At 42.4% G+C, this 14,852-nt stretch overlaps 1 protein-coding gene across 10 annotated transcripts in view; it reads right to left on the bottom strand.

Moving 5' to 3' along the window:
- The window catches only part of SLC8A1 (solute carrier family 8 (sodium/calcium exchanger), member 1), a 451,994-nt gene that overhangs the window by 359,580 nt on the left and 77,562 nt on the right, over nucleotides 1-14,852 (bottom strand). Inside the window, exon 1 of one of the 10 annotated variants that reach the window (XM_010855551.1) lies at nucleotides 13,771-13,800. The exons of the other annotated variants lie outside the window; for them this stretch is intronic. Within the exon in view, the coding sequence (XP_010853853.1) occupies nucleotides 13,771-13,785 (15 nt within the window). The 5' untranslated portion in view covers nucleotides 13,786-13,800. Of the gene's footprint in view, nucleotides 1-13,770; nucleotides 13,801-14,852 lie in introns of those variants that run through there. 10 annotated transcript variants of the gene reach the window in all.

Here is a 14,852-nt window from a genome sequence, read left to right as displayed (position 1 = left end):
AAGAGTGATGCTATGAAGTTTAGACTCTAAAAATCCTACAAATGCATGACCTGGTAACGATCTTAAATTCTGGGGCACAGTTTACACTGTATTTAATGCAATTGTGTCCTATGGCTCATGAGGGTCACTTGGACTGCAAAATCAAACCAGTCAATTCTAAATGAAATCAACCCTGAATATTCACTGGAAGGACTGATGCTGAAGCACAAATTCTTTGGTCACCTGATGTGAAGAGCTGACTTATTGGAAAAGACCCTGATGCTGGGAAAGACTGAAGACAAAAGGAGAAGAGTGCAATAGAGGATGAGATGGTTGGATGGCATCATCAACTCAATGGACATGAATCTGAGCAAACACTGAGAAATAGTGGACAGGGAAGCCTAGCATGCTACAGTCCATAGGGTTGCAAAGAGTCAGACATAACTTAGCAACTGAACAACAACAAATCTATGGATCTTAGAACCACAGAGAAATCTTCCAGCTTGCCTGCAATCAAAGCTCAGTGGTATTTGCACTTGAAGGGAAAAAAGATCTGTTGTAAGGCAATGTTTCCACACGATAAGTATAGTTTTTAAGAGCATGTTTTGATGACAGCACATTTCCTCCTAATTTTCAGCAACACCAGGTCTTCTGATGCATTAGCAGCTGGGCATCTGGTTCTTCAAGCGCTGCTCTTCATAGCTGTGTACAGATCTCATTCTAGAATCTGCAGGCTGCCCATGGCAGGAAAGGGAGATAAGCAGGCCCAGGTCTGTGCGTGTGTCTTGCCCAGGTCTTGCCTGACAGGCTGTGAAATCATTGTTACCAGCCATAAAATGTTCCTTCTCTGTGTCAATGTCAGAATTTTCATGGTCATTCTAAAATACACATCAGTTCTATAGAGGACTCAAGTGACCTAAAAATACAGGGGCAATAATTCCAACTAAATTAGCCCAGGTGGCAAAATGACAGTGACCAAAAGTACCTATGGGATTAAAGGGCTGTAGGAAACTGGGGATATGGCAACAGCATCACTGGTGGGAATCCAGGTTCATGGTGGCTCCACCTACCACTCTGCTCAGGTAACCAAGGTTTGTGCCTCTCCGTGACCTTGTATCACCTCAGATTCCAGGGTTTTGGTGAATGGGGTGGGGGACAATGAAGCAAAGAAGGATCTGCTGCAAGTCAGGGTGACTCTGGTCTGGAAAGCCATTTATAACATCCAATGACACAGGGATAAGAAGGGTCCTGAGTCAGGTTTTAGCCCTGTGGCCTGACATAAAGGGAGAGCTGGGTTAGAGCCCTTCGTGGCCTCAGGCTAAGTCACCCCCACATTTGCCTACACTCTCTGCCCTAGGCTTACTGCTGATGGCTTATATTGAAAACTGCACCAGGGCCCAGGAGAAGCCCTACCTGGCCCAGCACATTCTGGCATCACCTAAAGCACCCCCCCCCTACTTTTTTTTTTAAAGCTCATTGCTACAGGGAGATAGCTTTGACATTTTCCTCACACTAAAGAAGACGCAGCAGAGGGCTGTGGTGGTCAGACCCCATTCTAAGTAAAAGGTGGAAAAATAGAAGAAACATATTTTCAAAATACGCAGTTCATGGTCAGTGTATCTACTTGTCCAGTCATGACTCGGCTTGAGTGGGTTGTAGGATCTCTTCTTAAAACAAGGTAACTCTGAACCATCCCTGTAAGAACAGTGGCAGATCTAGTTCTAACTCCCTTGCAGCAATTTATTCCACAGATTTATGAGAGCTGCCCAGACAAATTTTAGGACATGATGGGCTCTCTTCTAGGTCCTGAGAATTCATCAGTGAATTTGTTTTAAAGTCTCTGTCTTTGCAGACCTTATATTCTAATGGGGAGGAAACAAACAAATATAAATGTCAGGTGGTAACAAGCAGTGTAATGGTGGCGGGTAGGGAGCAATTTCAAGAGGACGGGAAGTCTGTATGTTATGGTGTCTGTGCCAGGTTGTATGTGTCAGTATGCGCACACACATGGAATGCAGGATTTTATAATGGACAGTTTAAGGAAGGCCTCTCTGATAAGGCGCCATTTGAGTAAAGTCCTGAAGGAAGAAGAGGCCCAAGCTTTGTGGATACTTGCAGGAAGAGAATTTCAAGTTAGGTACAAAGACCTTGATGAGAATTGTGCTTTGCATAGTCTAGGGACCAGGAAGAAACCTGTGTCGTGACAGAGAAGTGATGGAAAGAAGCAGGGCTCAGGACCTGGGAACTCAGTAGGGACAGATCATGAGGGCCACTGAGGCCACTGTAAGACATTGGCATTGACTGTGAGGGATTTGGGAATCACAGGGAGATTCCAATCAGAAGTGTGAGATGAGCTGATTTATCTTTTAAAATAATCTCTTTGCTGGTTCACTGAAGAACAGACTATAAAGACAAGAGGAGAAAAAAGGAAGCCTGCACTTGCCTATTATTTAAAAAAAAAAAAAGTCTGATCAAGGCAATGATCCCAATGCCTTGCAGGTATATAAAATGATATAGTAAAGATCTAAAGTTTAAAAAAGAGAAATAAACATTTGCAGTGATCCTTTTGGAAGATTTGCAACTTAAAACATTTTGGTAACCTGGAAGGATCAGAAAGGTTAAGAATTTGCTCAGAAGGAATAGTACAGAACACACAGAGCCTACCCAAACAGACACAAAGTTGCTCCTGTCTCCAGGGTGGATAGAATGAACCACTCCCTTGAAATTGCTGCCAAGGCTCATCATTCCATTCCTCACATCTCAGCCAAAACAAACCTCCCAAAATGCAGATCACACTCTCTCACTCCCCTTAAAACTCTTCATGGCCTACTGCCCTGAAGACAAATGCAAACCCCCTCAATAGGCTATTTAGACCTTTCAGGATCTGGCCTTTGAGTTCTAAAATATGGGAATTCTCTCAATTTCCTGAACAGGACGGCACTTTCTTACCTCCAGGTCTTTGCATATTGTGCTTTCTGTGCCCTGAACTATTTTCCTTCTTTGAAGCACATTTCAAAATGACACCACAGCAAATCACAAATCACAGCTGACTGCCTGAGATGGTAATCCCAGGCTCCATTATTGAACACTGTCCCAGACACCATGGTAAATTTTTTACATCTATCTATATCTAATTATTATATCTAATACTTCCAGGAACCAGCACTGCCCTGTTATACAACTCCTAATGTTGCCATTTCCATTAGAGTCTGTGTGAATAGCACCCCTAACAATATACCGTAAGCCTGTTTGTAAGTGGAAAGACTGAGGTTCAGACAGGTTACATCCTTGCTGAAAGTCAGACAGTAACTAAGATTCAAAGCCCGGTCTGTCTGAAACTGATGTAATCCCCTGCTCTATTCTACCACACCTGAGAGTACATATAGTGACCTTTTGAGAACGATTGGATTTGGGCTTGGACTAGCTCAGTGGAAAACCTCTTGGCTTCTATGTGGGGATAGGTAGCAAAAGTCCCATGAAAGGTTTCCAACAAGCCTAGTTTTATCTTATGGATGGCAGACTGACATGGACACATATCCGCAGCTGGGAGGTAACCTGTAGGCTGGAATGTTCCTGGAGACAACTGGCTCCCACTCTCCTGCCTTTTAGCAATTACCTGACAACCTCTTCTGCAAATACTCTCAGGGCAATCTCTTCAGTCTTCCAAGTAGAAGCCCTGCCCCAACCAGCATCTCCCAATATGCTCCCAGCCAAAAGGGTATCAATGTCTCAGGGTGGACAGAGCAGTAAAAAAAAAAAAAAAAAAAAAAAAAAAAACCATCATCGGTATTACATAAAAAGGAAGGGGACTTCTGAGGTTAACTCAAAAATGTCACAATTATATTCAAAAGATGGTTTCACAGTAGTCTAATTTGTGAGGTCAGTGGACCAAAAAACACTGCTATAGCTTATTGGTCATGAAGCAACTGGAAAGAACTCTCTGGACTTCAGTTTCTTTCTTTATTAAATTAACACCAAATCTAAATGCTTGTGAGGATATGGAGTTTCTTTACCACTGAGCCACCAGTGAAGCCCTGAGGATGTGGGTTAGGTGTCATCAAAAAATGAGTCCTGCTTCATTTTTTCCCTCCATGTTTTGTCTCAATTCTGATGCCTCAGATGCAAACAGATCTGACTCTCGCCACTGTCTCCTCAAATATTTATTTCTATGAAAATTAAGCAGCAAATAGTAGCTGTTGATGTATTAGTCTGCTGCCTGACCTTCTAATCTTTCACCCTGATCTACTGAACTCTGAACAAGAGGTAGTCTGATCTTCACAGTGGTTTCAGAAAGCCCTTACATCCAGGGCCAGTTCTTACTTAGGAATGTTCATTACATCATCCAAATGAGCCTTCAGCACAGTAGCAAGAATACTCACATTATCTTCTGCTCACTATTTATTTTAAAACAAACCAAAGAGCCCCAACACCTATAGATGACAGACCTGAACGTCACGGACAAAGGACGGTGAACAGGTATCACACTGAGTGAGCCCACCCCTCTATGGCAAAAGGACAGGTCACAGAAATGGATGCATGTACTCGCCAGACAGATCTTCATCAAACTGCCATAGCAGAGGTTCAAGGAGTAGTTAGGTAGCACAGCAGTGGGAGCTTTAGTGGTTCTGACTGCAAGGAGAACCAGCTCAGAGAGGAAACACCTCTGGCATTCTCACCAGTTCTGTGCTTGAGGTGGCCTAGTCTCATTCCGCTGATCGGCAGCTGGGGTTTTTCCAAGGAACTCCTTGACTCTCCATCAAGACCTGGAATCCCCACCTCTGGAATTCTTGCTGACTGAAAGCCTCAAAACTAAGCAATAAATCTGCTTCTAAGGCAACGGTAAAGCAACCACGAATTCTCATCCACTACAAATGCAAGCACTTCCAAATGCTTCTAGACAAAGATGATGCCAGAGGATGCCCTTTTTTATCTGATCATCCACTGAGGGTGCCAGTTACCGTTCTGGCCCCCACCCTCAGGCCATCAGGCCATGGCCACACTTCACCAAGGAGCTCCTTCGGTGCCCACAGCAACTCTCTGCTATTACTTTATTTTTTCCCCAGAGAGAGAGTTTCTACTTTTCTTCCTGAAAAATGAGGACAGGTCCTCTGGGAGACAAGCAGTTAGACATCACGTAAGGGGCTCAAGCCCCCTGCCCAGACTTAAAAGACTACAGGGGCCCTGTCCCATGTCAGAAAACACCCTCTTCATTCATCAAAGGTAGCAGCTGGGGTGATGGTCAGGCAACGTGGCCAAAAAGGAAAGATGACTTCAGAATTTAGGATAATAAAAATGTTACTGAAAAGTCATGAGACCCTTTTCCCCTTATTTTGTTTTTCTATATAGAACTTATTACTTTTTATTGAATTATGGTTGATTTCCAATGCTGTGTTTATTTCTGCTACACAGCAAAGTGATTTGGTTATACACATACATGCATTCTTTTTTATATTATTTTCCATTATGGTTTATCCCAGAATATTGAATGTAGTTCCGCATGCTATACAGTAGGACCTTGCTGTTTATCTATTCTATATGTAACAGTTTGTATCTCCTAATTTCAAATTTTCAATCTCTCTCCCAATTCCTCCCCCCTTGGGAACCACAAGTCTGTTCTCTATCTCTGTAAATCTCAGAACTTACTACTTTTTATACATTATATACTTTATTTAACAGTTCTTCTTATTCTCTCTCTCTCTCATAGATGTCAACTCTGTAAGGGTAGGGATTTCTGTCTCTTTTGTTCACCCAGTTCCTCGAGCATACCCTGCTACATGGAAGATGCATGGCACCTGCTTTTATTAAATGAATAAAATACTTCTCAATTGGCCTTGTGCTGATTCATCAAATCTCTGATGTGGAATCAGAATCCAGGTGCTGGACCTAGACATATGCATTTAGAAATGTCCCCTAGGTAAGATGGATACCCCTAAAGTGACCAAAGGCCGGTATCAGACTGAAAAGCCACAATCAATATGCGGTAGGAGAAGAATGAAGAACGGCAACACCTTTTCGTTTGTTTTCACTACAGAGATTAACAATACTGTTCTTTCCTAGCAAAGAGCTCCTTACTGAGGTACTTCATGCAAAATAACCTTCTCCCCTCCTTTCCACCTGAATAAATGTCTGTAGTTTACATCACCTCATCCAGAGATTTTCACCTTTCCCTTGCCCATCTCCTGCTGCCCCACCCCCAAGGAAGGCTTTTGTAAGCACTCCCATTCATCACGTGACAAGGAAAGATGATCCATTTAGGGGATCATCAGCTAAAATCTGAGGTCAGAAATCCCTCCAAAGGCATGTAAAAATCTCAAGGTTTTTCCATTCAGTCAGGAGAAAAAAAAAAATGGTGAATGAAATTCTAGCAGTGAACAACCAAAAACTAAAATAAAAGAAGGCAATCCAAAAAGCTGCAGAGAATGATACCAAATTTTAGCCCAACAAGTAAGTTAATACTTAGCTCTAATGACAATAAATCATTTTTTTAAAATAATCTCAACACTGCCCACAAATGTATAGTCTTGGGGTCAAAACATGTTTATATTTTAATTTTTTAACTGGTAAGTAATCCAAAGAAATGGGAAAACAACCCATTCATTCACAAGTTTTCCAAGCTTCTCTTAGCCACTCATATGTGCCAGGTACTGTGTTTTAAAGACATATAAGATGATATTCCCCAAAGAAGCCCACATTCTAGTAAGTCATTACAAGAGACAAGAAGTGAGTCTTGCTTTCCAGAAGACAGAACTCTTTCAGGCATTCAGACAGTAAGACCATGACCACACCTGGATGCCCTCGAAGTGGACCACCTCATTTCCAGGTTAACATACCTGGGGTCTTGGGGTCATACAAGTGGGCTTCTAGAAACCTCCAACTGCTCCATCTACAGTCTTGCAACCAAAAGATTTCAAATGTAGTGAACTCCCAGAAGGGGGCCTCAGATCATCTCTTCCATGAAGCTTTCAGGGGTCTCATGTTGGACAATAGCAACTATATCAGGTACCATCCACCCTGAAAAGAGCAACCTTTCCTGATGTTTGACCTTACACTGAAAAAAAATGAGGTCATATGTGTGCATTTATTTCTGGGTCACCAAAATAGATCTCCTACCTAAAAATATTTCCCACACTAGCTTGTTGACATTGTGCCTTCAGACATTTGAGTGAAGTATAACCCTCCTGGTATTCCTAGTTCTAGAGAGTAGACCATTTATTTGTTCTCAAGCATGTATTGAACGACTTCTAGTGCAAAGCACCAGACCAAACACTGTGGGGATTACAAAGAGGACCGATTCCTGGTCCCTGATCCTGATAAATTTACAGTCTTCAAGTGATATTTACTCAAATGACCATGAATAGGAGAAAGAAGATGGAAAATTCCATAAAAGGAAGGGACTGGAAAAAGCAACAGAAGCCAGAGAGAGTGAGGGCATTTCAGAAGGAAGCAATGATGTGACTAAAGGCATAGAACAATACTTCTACAACTTCACTTCACCTAAGGATCTTCTGGAAAATTCATTAAAGTGAAGATAACTGGGCCCTATCATTGGGTATACAGTAGATCTAAAGAAAACAGTGTAAGTGTTAATTGCTCAGTCGCATTCAACTCTTTGTGACACCATGGACTGTAGTCTGCCAGGCTCCTCTATCCGTGGAATTCTCCAGGCAAGAATACTAGGGTGGGCAGTCATTCCCTTCTCAAGGGATTCTTCCTGACCCAGGGATTAAACCCGGGTCTCCTATATTCCAGGCAAATTCTTTACCTGCTGAGCCACGAGGAAAGCCCTGTAGCTCTAAAGAGGAAACCTCAAATTTGAATTTTAAGAAGCATCGTAGGTGATTCTGATGTAGGTGGTCTTGGCACTGGTAGAACGGGTAGCAATGCATAAAAGGCAGAACTGGGTAGGAAGGCAGAACTAGCTTGAAGGGCATCAGCATGTTTAGCAAACACAGACTAGAGAGGAAAAGGACTTAAACAAAGTCCTTGATATAAGGTGGTGCTTACATATTAGAAGATAACATTTGTTCTAATATCGGTATGATGCTGATGTGAAATAGTATATCAGATGGGCTCTCATCACAAACTGGGACTCCAGACAGCACTAAAATAATGAAGTCCCAGGATTTCCCTCAGGACTTCCCTGGAAGTCCAGTGGATAAGATTCCATGTTTCCAATGCAGGGGGCACAGGTTCAATCCCTGGTTGGGGAACTAGGATCCCACATACTATGTAGCATGGCCAAAAAATAAAAATGGTGAGTGTGTAGGGGAGGGAAGAGAGAAGAGGGCAGAGAAAAATGGACCCTAATTGGAGATTAAAAGGGTCCTCCAAAGAGGAGATTAAATCATTGAGAGTAACATACATACTTCATAATTTTGGCAACGGCTTGCTCTGCTTTCCTCAAAGAGAAACAGCTAAGGATAGCTAGGAACCTACATAGACACAGGGCAAAGGAGCAAATCCATGGAAATCTTCAGTTCGGTTCAGTTGCTCAGTCATGTCCAACTCTTTGCAACTCCACAGACTGCAGCACAGCAGGCCTCCCTATCCATCACCAACTCCGAGACCACTCAAACTCGTGTCCATTGAGTCGGTGATGCCACCCAACCATCTCATCCTCTGTCGTCCCCTTCTTCTCCTGCCTTCAATCTTTCCCAGCATCAGGGTCTTTTCAAGTAAGTCAGTTCTTCACAGCAGGTGGCCAAAGGATTGGAGTTTCAGCTTCAGTATCAGTCCTTCCAATGAATATTCAAGACTGATATCCTTTAGGATGGACTTTAGGTTGGATCTCCTTGCAGTCCAAGGGACTCTCAAGAGTCTTCTCCAACACCACAGTTCAAGAGCATCAATTCTTCGGCACTCAGCTTCCTTTATAGTCCGACTCTCACATCCAAACATGAATACTAGAAAAACCATAGCCTTAACTGGATGGACCTTTTTTGGCAAAGTAATGTCTCTGCTTTCTAATATACTGTCTAGGTTGCATAACTTTTCTTTCATGGAGCAAGTATCTTTTAATTTCATGGCTGCAGTCACCATCTGCAGTGATTTTGGGAGCCCAAAAAATAGTCTGCCAGTGTTTCCACTGTTTCTCCATCTATTTGCCATGAAGTGATGGGACCAGATGCCATGATCTTTGTTTTCTGAATGTTGAGCTTTAAGCCAACTTTTTCACTCTCCACTTTCACTTTCATCAAGAGGTTCTTTAGTTCTTCTTCACTTTCTGCCATAAGGGTGGTGCCATATGCATATCTGAGGTTATTGATATTTCTCCCAGCAATCTCAACTCCAGCTTGTGCTTCATCCAGCCCAGCGTTTCTCATGATGTACTCTGCATAAAAGTTAAATAAGCATGGTGACAATATACAGCCTTAACATACTCTTCTTCCTATTTGGAACCAGTCTGTTGTTCCATGTCCAGTTCTAACTGTTGCTTCCTGACCTGCATACATATTTCTCTAGAGGCAGGTCAGGTGGTCTGGTATTCCCATCTCTTTCAGAATTTTCCACAGTTGGTTGTGATCTACACAGTCAAATGCTTTGGCATAGTCAATAAAGCAAAAGTAGATGTTTTTCTGGAACTTTCTTGCTTTTTCGATGCTCCAGCAGATGTTGGCAATTTGTGATCTCTGTTTCCTCTGGTTTCTAAAACCAGCTTGAACATCTGGAAGTTCACGATTCATGTATTATTGAAGCCTGGCTTGGAGCATTTTGAGCATTACTTTACTAGTGTGTGAGATGAGTGCAATTGTGCAGTAGTTTGAGCATTCTTTGGCATTGCCTTTCTTTGGGATTGGGATGAAAACTGATCTTTTCCAGTCCTGTGGCCACTGCCAAGTTTTCCAAATTTGCTGGCATATTGAGTGCAGCACTTTCACAGCATCATCTTTCAGGATTTGAAATAGCTCAACTGGAATTCCATCACCTCCACTAGCTTTGTTCGTAGTGATGCTTCCTAAGGCCCCCTTGACTTCACATTCCAGGATGTCTGGCTCTAGGTGAGTGATCACACCATGGTGATTATCTGGGCTGTGTAGATCTTTTTTGTACAGTTCCTCTGTGTGTTCTTGCCACCTCTTCTTAATATCTTTTGCTTCTCTGGGAGTCTTCAGAGACCTTTCAATCAGGTTCCATTCACAAGCTCTGAACAGACGTCAACAATACGCAGAAACATAAAACCCAAACTGGACCTCCTAGGTGGTGAGGAAAGTTGTGCTCTTTAAATGAGAGGTGTGTATGGAGCCTCACCATGTTCCCTTCAACTCAAGAGTAAATCTTTGAAGTCACTCTTCTGGCTTTGTAGTCTGTCTCTTGGGACTGGGGATGTTTAATACAGAATTCAGTTTCATGCCATGCAGTAGGAACATGTACAACACCGTAAAAAGAAAATCTTTTTAACAAAAAAATTTCTGGTTATGTGAGCAAGCTGGTGAATTTCATCAGCTTTTTTCCCTGAGTCATTAAGCTTCATCTTCAAGTAGATTGTTTTTCGGGGATGGGAATTTATCAATTGAAAGTTCGTAGGTCTTTCAAATTTTCGTGCAATGTCACAAAGCACAATGCTTTAAAGAATAAGATGCCCTTGAGGAGAACAGAAATAGAAAGTAAAAAGAAATAATTTTTTCAAAACCCAGGTTGGGGGCTTTCCTGGTAGTTCAGTAGTAAAGAATCTGCCTGCCAATGCAAGAGACACGGGTTCAATCCCTAAGCCGAGAGGATCCCACATGCCACAGTGCAACTAAACCACTGCACCACAACTACTAAACATATGCTCTGGAGCCTGGGAGCCACAACTGCTGAGCCCATGTGCTGCAACTTCTGAAGCCTGCATGCCTTAGAGCCCATGATCAGCAACAAGAGAAGCTACCGCAACGATAAGCCCATGTACCACATGTAGAGTAGTCCCCTGCTCACCGTAACTAGACAAAAGCCCCAACAAGGACTCAGCACAGCCAAAAATAAACATTTGCTTTTAAAATTCAAGTTGATTGATGCTCAGACAATAGTGACTCTTCATCAACATTCTATGTTCTAATTTTCTAAAGTTCCTGACAATAGATGCAGTGACATAGCTCTGAGTGTAAATATAACAAATCCATTCTTTTTTAATGGAAGCAGCTTAGAAAGGAACTAACCAAATTTTTATTTAGAGAAATAAAGCAAATAGCTTTTCAGGAGGTAAAATGTGAACTTTTTATACAAATCCCTGAGCACAGTTTAGGAAACATGCAGTTTACTAAGTAAGGAATCTAATGAACATGTCCTTCAAACCAGGGCTCCTCAACCTCTGCCATCTAAAGCCTGATGTTCTGAGATGGAGCTGATGTAATAATAACAGAAATAAAGTGCACATAAATGCAATGTGCTTTAATCATCTTGAAACCATTCCCCTCTACCCCCTACCTTGGTCCATGGAAAAACTGTCCTCCATATAATCAGTCCCTGGTGCCAAAAAGGATGGGGACCACTGTTTTAAACCAATCCCATACACCTGTGTTTGAAGAACTATTTATATATTGACTTATGGTTTTAATTTTAGTAACTATGCTATGACTATTATTGTCTTTTTGTGATAGGTTGAGGATTAGATAGGAGCTTTTGAAAAAGAGAAAAAATTCAGTGGAGAAGGAAAGACTCATCATGTAACCATTTTATTAACAAGTAAGATAGTCACTCCTGCCTATTAAGTCTTTGCGTAAGGATTGTTTTCACCAGTATCAGTGGTTAATGAGAGAACATGTATTCATTCATTCAACAAACACTGAATGTCTATTATGCATCTGGCAAAGTATCGGGGGCTAGAACCATGAACTAAACAGACAATCTCTCTCCTCCCAGAATTTATTATCTAGCTAGGAAGACAGATGAGAGATGTTAATTTAAACTGTTACAAACAGAAACACTTATTTAAATTGTTACAGAAAGAAGCATTTATTAATTGATAAATCCTATAAAGGAAAAGGCAATGGCACCCCACTCCAGTACTCTTGCCTGGAAAATCCCATGGACGGAGGAGCCTGGTAGGCTGCAGTCCATGGGGTCCCTGAGAGTCGGACACGACTGAGTGACTTAGCATAGCATAGCATAAAGGAAAAACACAGTCCTAGGAGAGTAAGTCAGAGAAGGCAATGGCACCCCATTCCAGTACTCTTGCTTGGAAAATCCCATGGGCGGAGGAGCCTGGTAGGCTGCAATCCATGGGGTCCCTAAGAGTCAGACACGACTGAGCGACTTCACTTTCCCTTTTCATTTTCATGCATTGGAGAAGGAAATGGCAACTCACTCCGGTGTTCTTGCCTGGAGAATCCCAGGGATGGCTGAGCCTGGCAGGCTGCCGTCTATGGGGTCGCACAAAGTCGGACACGACTGAAGCGACTCAGCAGCAGCAGCAGCAGCAGCAGCAGCAGCAGGAGAGTAAGTAATGGAAGGCCTGACCTACTAGGATATTAGGGAAGGCTTTGCTGATGAAATAACATCTGAGCCAAAATTTTTTAAAAGACACTCAGCAAGAAGCCAGGCTAAAGGTTGCTGGAGTGCAAGGCCTTAGGCTGACACTTCTGTAATTACCCTTCTCAGTAATGGGATTACTCACAGACCTACCTTCTTAGATACGCTGGGGTATGAGATCATGTTTAGAAAATTCTAAAAACAGCTTCTGAAATTTTATATGAGAATCTCCCCCTCTGAGATCACAGCCACACAGTGAAAATTAACTGCATTCTACCACACTGCTGGGGGCAGTACTATAGACAGAAGGGTCATTGGTCTTGGGGCCAAAAGAAACGAGTGCTGGTCTTGGCTCTCACTGACCAGTCATGCGGCCTTGGACAAGTCGTTTTCCCTTTCTCAGCTTGATCTGTAAAATCAAGGAATTTTGCAGATAGCCCAAAGCTATGATATCCTAATTCCTCACTTTGGCATTCAAGGTCATCATCCATTATACATCACCTGTCTAACTTGCCACATTTATTGTTCCTGGTAGATAGCTGAGCTACAAACTGAAAATTACCCAAATACACACCCTGTTTTCCTTTCTCATGCTTTATCTACCTGTCCTCCATGACCCATTTTGAATATTCAATTCCCCTTCAGAAAACTGCTTTTACTGCTAGGAAAGCCCCTAAAAGTCTTCTAATGTTGCCCCTTCCTCCCTTTTCCCTGCAAGAAAACTCAGGCTATGAGAACTTAAAAGACTTTTTCTCCAAAGCCACGCATTTCAGAAGTGACAAAGCTAAGCTCTAAAACAAGGTCTCTGAGTTTCTAGGCCAGCTCTCTTCCCATGACACCAACCCCAATTGCTTGGAATCCTGCAGCCCCTAGGTGACTGGTGTGTTTCTCTTAAGATCTGTGTCTCGAGGGTTAGGAAGCTATGGCCAACTGGTCAAATTTAGCCTGCCATCTGTCTTGATGATGCCTATTTTTTTAAATATATTTTGAAATGATTGAAACATTTTTAAAAAGCACAGTTTCATATGGGAAGATTACACAATGCTCAAATTTCAGTGTAAGTAAAAAACCGTTTTATGGAGCACAGCACGTCTGTCATGGCTGCTTTCACATTTTGACAGCAGTGTTGAGTAGCTATGACAGGCCCTGTGGTCCACAAAGCCAAAATTATTTACTCTGTGGCCCTTCACAAAACAGTTCTGTGAGGGTTCAGGATGGGGTTCCACATGTACACTCATGGCTAATTCATCTCCATGAATGGCAAAAGCCACCACAATATTGTAAAGAAATCAGCATCCAATTAAAATAAATTAATTAAAAAACAAAACAAAACAGTTCTGTGACCTTTGGTGCAGCCATTGTGTGTGTCCTTATCTTCCGGCTCTCCAAGACAACCTTCCACAATCAGAATGTCCCTGTGAAGGCACACAGGTAGGGACAGTCATCCCTCAAGCAGTAAGGACCAATCCTCATTGAGCACTCAGGTGCTATAGGCAGTTCCAGACGTTTTGTAAGTATTAATGTATTATTCCTCACAAAAATCCCATAAGGCTCTCTACTATTATTATTCCCATTTAACAGATGAAGATCCCTGGGGTCAGGAAGACCACCGGAGAAGGAAATGGCAACCCACTCCAGTACTCTTGCCTGGAAAATCCCATGGACGGAGGAGCCTACAGTCCATGGGATTGCAAATAGTTGGACACGATTAAGCAACTTCACTTTCACTTTCACCAGACTAATAAAATGAGGCACAGAGAAGTTAAGGACCTTGCACAATGTTAAATATGCCATTTGTTGAATTCAAACAAACATTAAAGCTAATATGACATGCCTGTTGCCTGGAGGACGACGTGGCGACCCACTCCTGGATTCTTGCCTGGAGAATCCCACGCACAGAGGAGCCTAGCAGGTTACAGTCCATAGTGGGTTGCAAAGAGTCAGACATAACTAAGCACGCATGCACGATATGCCTGCTGACCTCAGAGAACTGCGGTCTGAGTGCCATAGCATCCTTCATTGCATTCATCAATATCCTTGATCTAGAAGCAAAGTCATCATTCTCTTTGCATCTGAGGAAATCACTGCTAGACATCCAGGGACCCCTGAGATCAGAAAACACAGGCACATGCCTAGGGCCTGCTATTAACATATCAAAGAACAAGAGAGATGTAACTTTGGTGAAATAATTTCAGAGTCACACATCTGGATACAACTACATCTCATTTCATTCTATGAATTCATTTAATTTCATATGGCCTCCATTTGCTTATTTCTCTCTCTCTCTCTCTCTCTCTATATATATATATATATATATATAAACTAAGCTAAGCTAAGTCACTTAAGTCGTGTCCGACTCTGTGTGACCCCATAGACGGCAGCCCACCAGGCTCCCCCATCCCTGGGATTCTCCCTGCAAGAACAAT

The sequence above is a fragment of the Bison bison genome, unplaced genomic scaffold (assembly GCF_000754665.1).
Source record: "Bison bison bison isolate TAMUID 2011002044 unplaced genomic scaffold, Bison_UMD1.0 scf7180017864366, whole genome shotgun sequence".
Classification (NCBI taxonomy): domain Eukaryota; kingdom Metazoa; phylum Chordata; class Mammalia; order Artiodactyla; family Bovidae; genus Bison; species Bison bison.
This window is presented reverse-complemented; position numbering and strand designations above follow the sequence as displayed.